The following is a 531-nucleotide window of genomic DNA, read 5'->3' on the forward strand; positions in this document are numbered from 1 at the left end:
TGCTGGGGGATTGAACCGCAGTCCCTGTGTTTTGCTTAGTTTAGCTTGTTCTAAGTAGGTGCTTTAGACCACTGAGCCATCTCACCAGCCCCTACTTAGCAAACTTTAAATGAGATTTTTAAACACTTAACTGAGAACCTCCTTTGAATTGATAGTCTTCCTTAATTTTCACTAGTGTTGTATTTATTAGATATTTAACTATTTGGAATTGAAGGGTTATGCAAACATTATCATTCTAACAAGTGTATAGATCATACCTCTTGCTCATGAAAGGCTGTGATGTGTCCTTATGTGCTGAGTGATGCGTGAATGGATAATACTTCTTTCACCCTCACTTGCAATTTGTCTTATTTACAGAATTTGGAGGTTTTGGCTCAGTTAGTGGGAAAATTGAAATAGAAATTAAGATCAACCATGAAGGAGAAGTAAACAGGGCCCGTTACATGCCCCAGAACCCTTGCATCATTGCAACAAAGACACCATCCAGTGATGTTCTTGTTTTTGACTATACAAAGCATCCTTCTAAACCAG

The 531-nt window shown here is 38.2% G+C and overlaps 1 protein-coding gene across 1 annotated transcript in view; it reads left to right on the forward strand.

Moving 5' to 3' along the window:
- Rbbp4 (RB binding protein 4, chromatin remodeling factor) overlaps positions 1 to 531 on the forward strand; it is a 27,841-nt gene that overhangs the window by 18,112 nt on the left and 9,198 nt on the right. The window contains exon 4 of the mRNA XM_023701040.1: positions 358 to 524. Coding sequence (XP_023556808.1) covers positions 358 to 524 — 167 coding nt within the window. The remainder of the gene's footprint in view (positions 1 to 357; positions 525 to 531) is intronic.

This window comes from Octodon degus, unplaced genomic scaffold (assembly GCF_000260255.1).
Source record: "Octodon degus isolate 3935 unplaced genomic scaffold, OctDeg1.0 scaffold00130, whole genome shotgun sequence".
Taxonomy (NCBI): Eukaryota; Metazoa; Chordata; class Mammalia; order Rodentia; family Octodontidae; genus Octodon; species Octodon degus.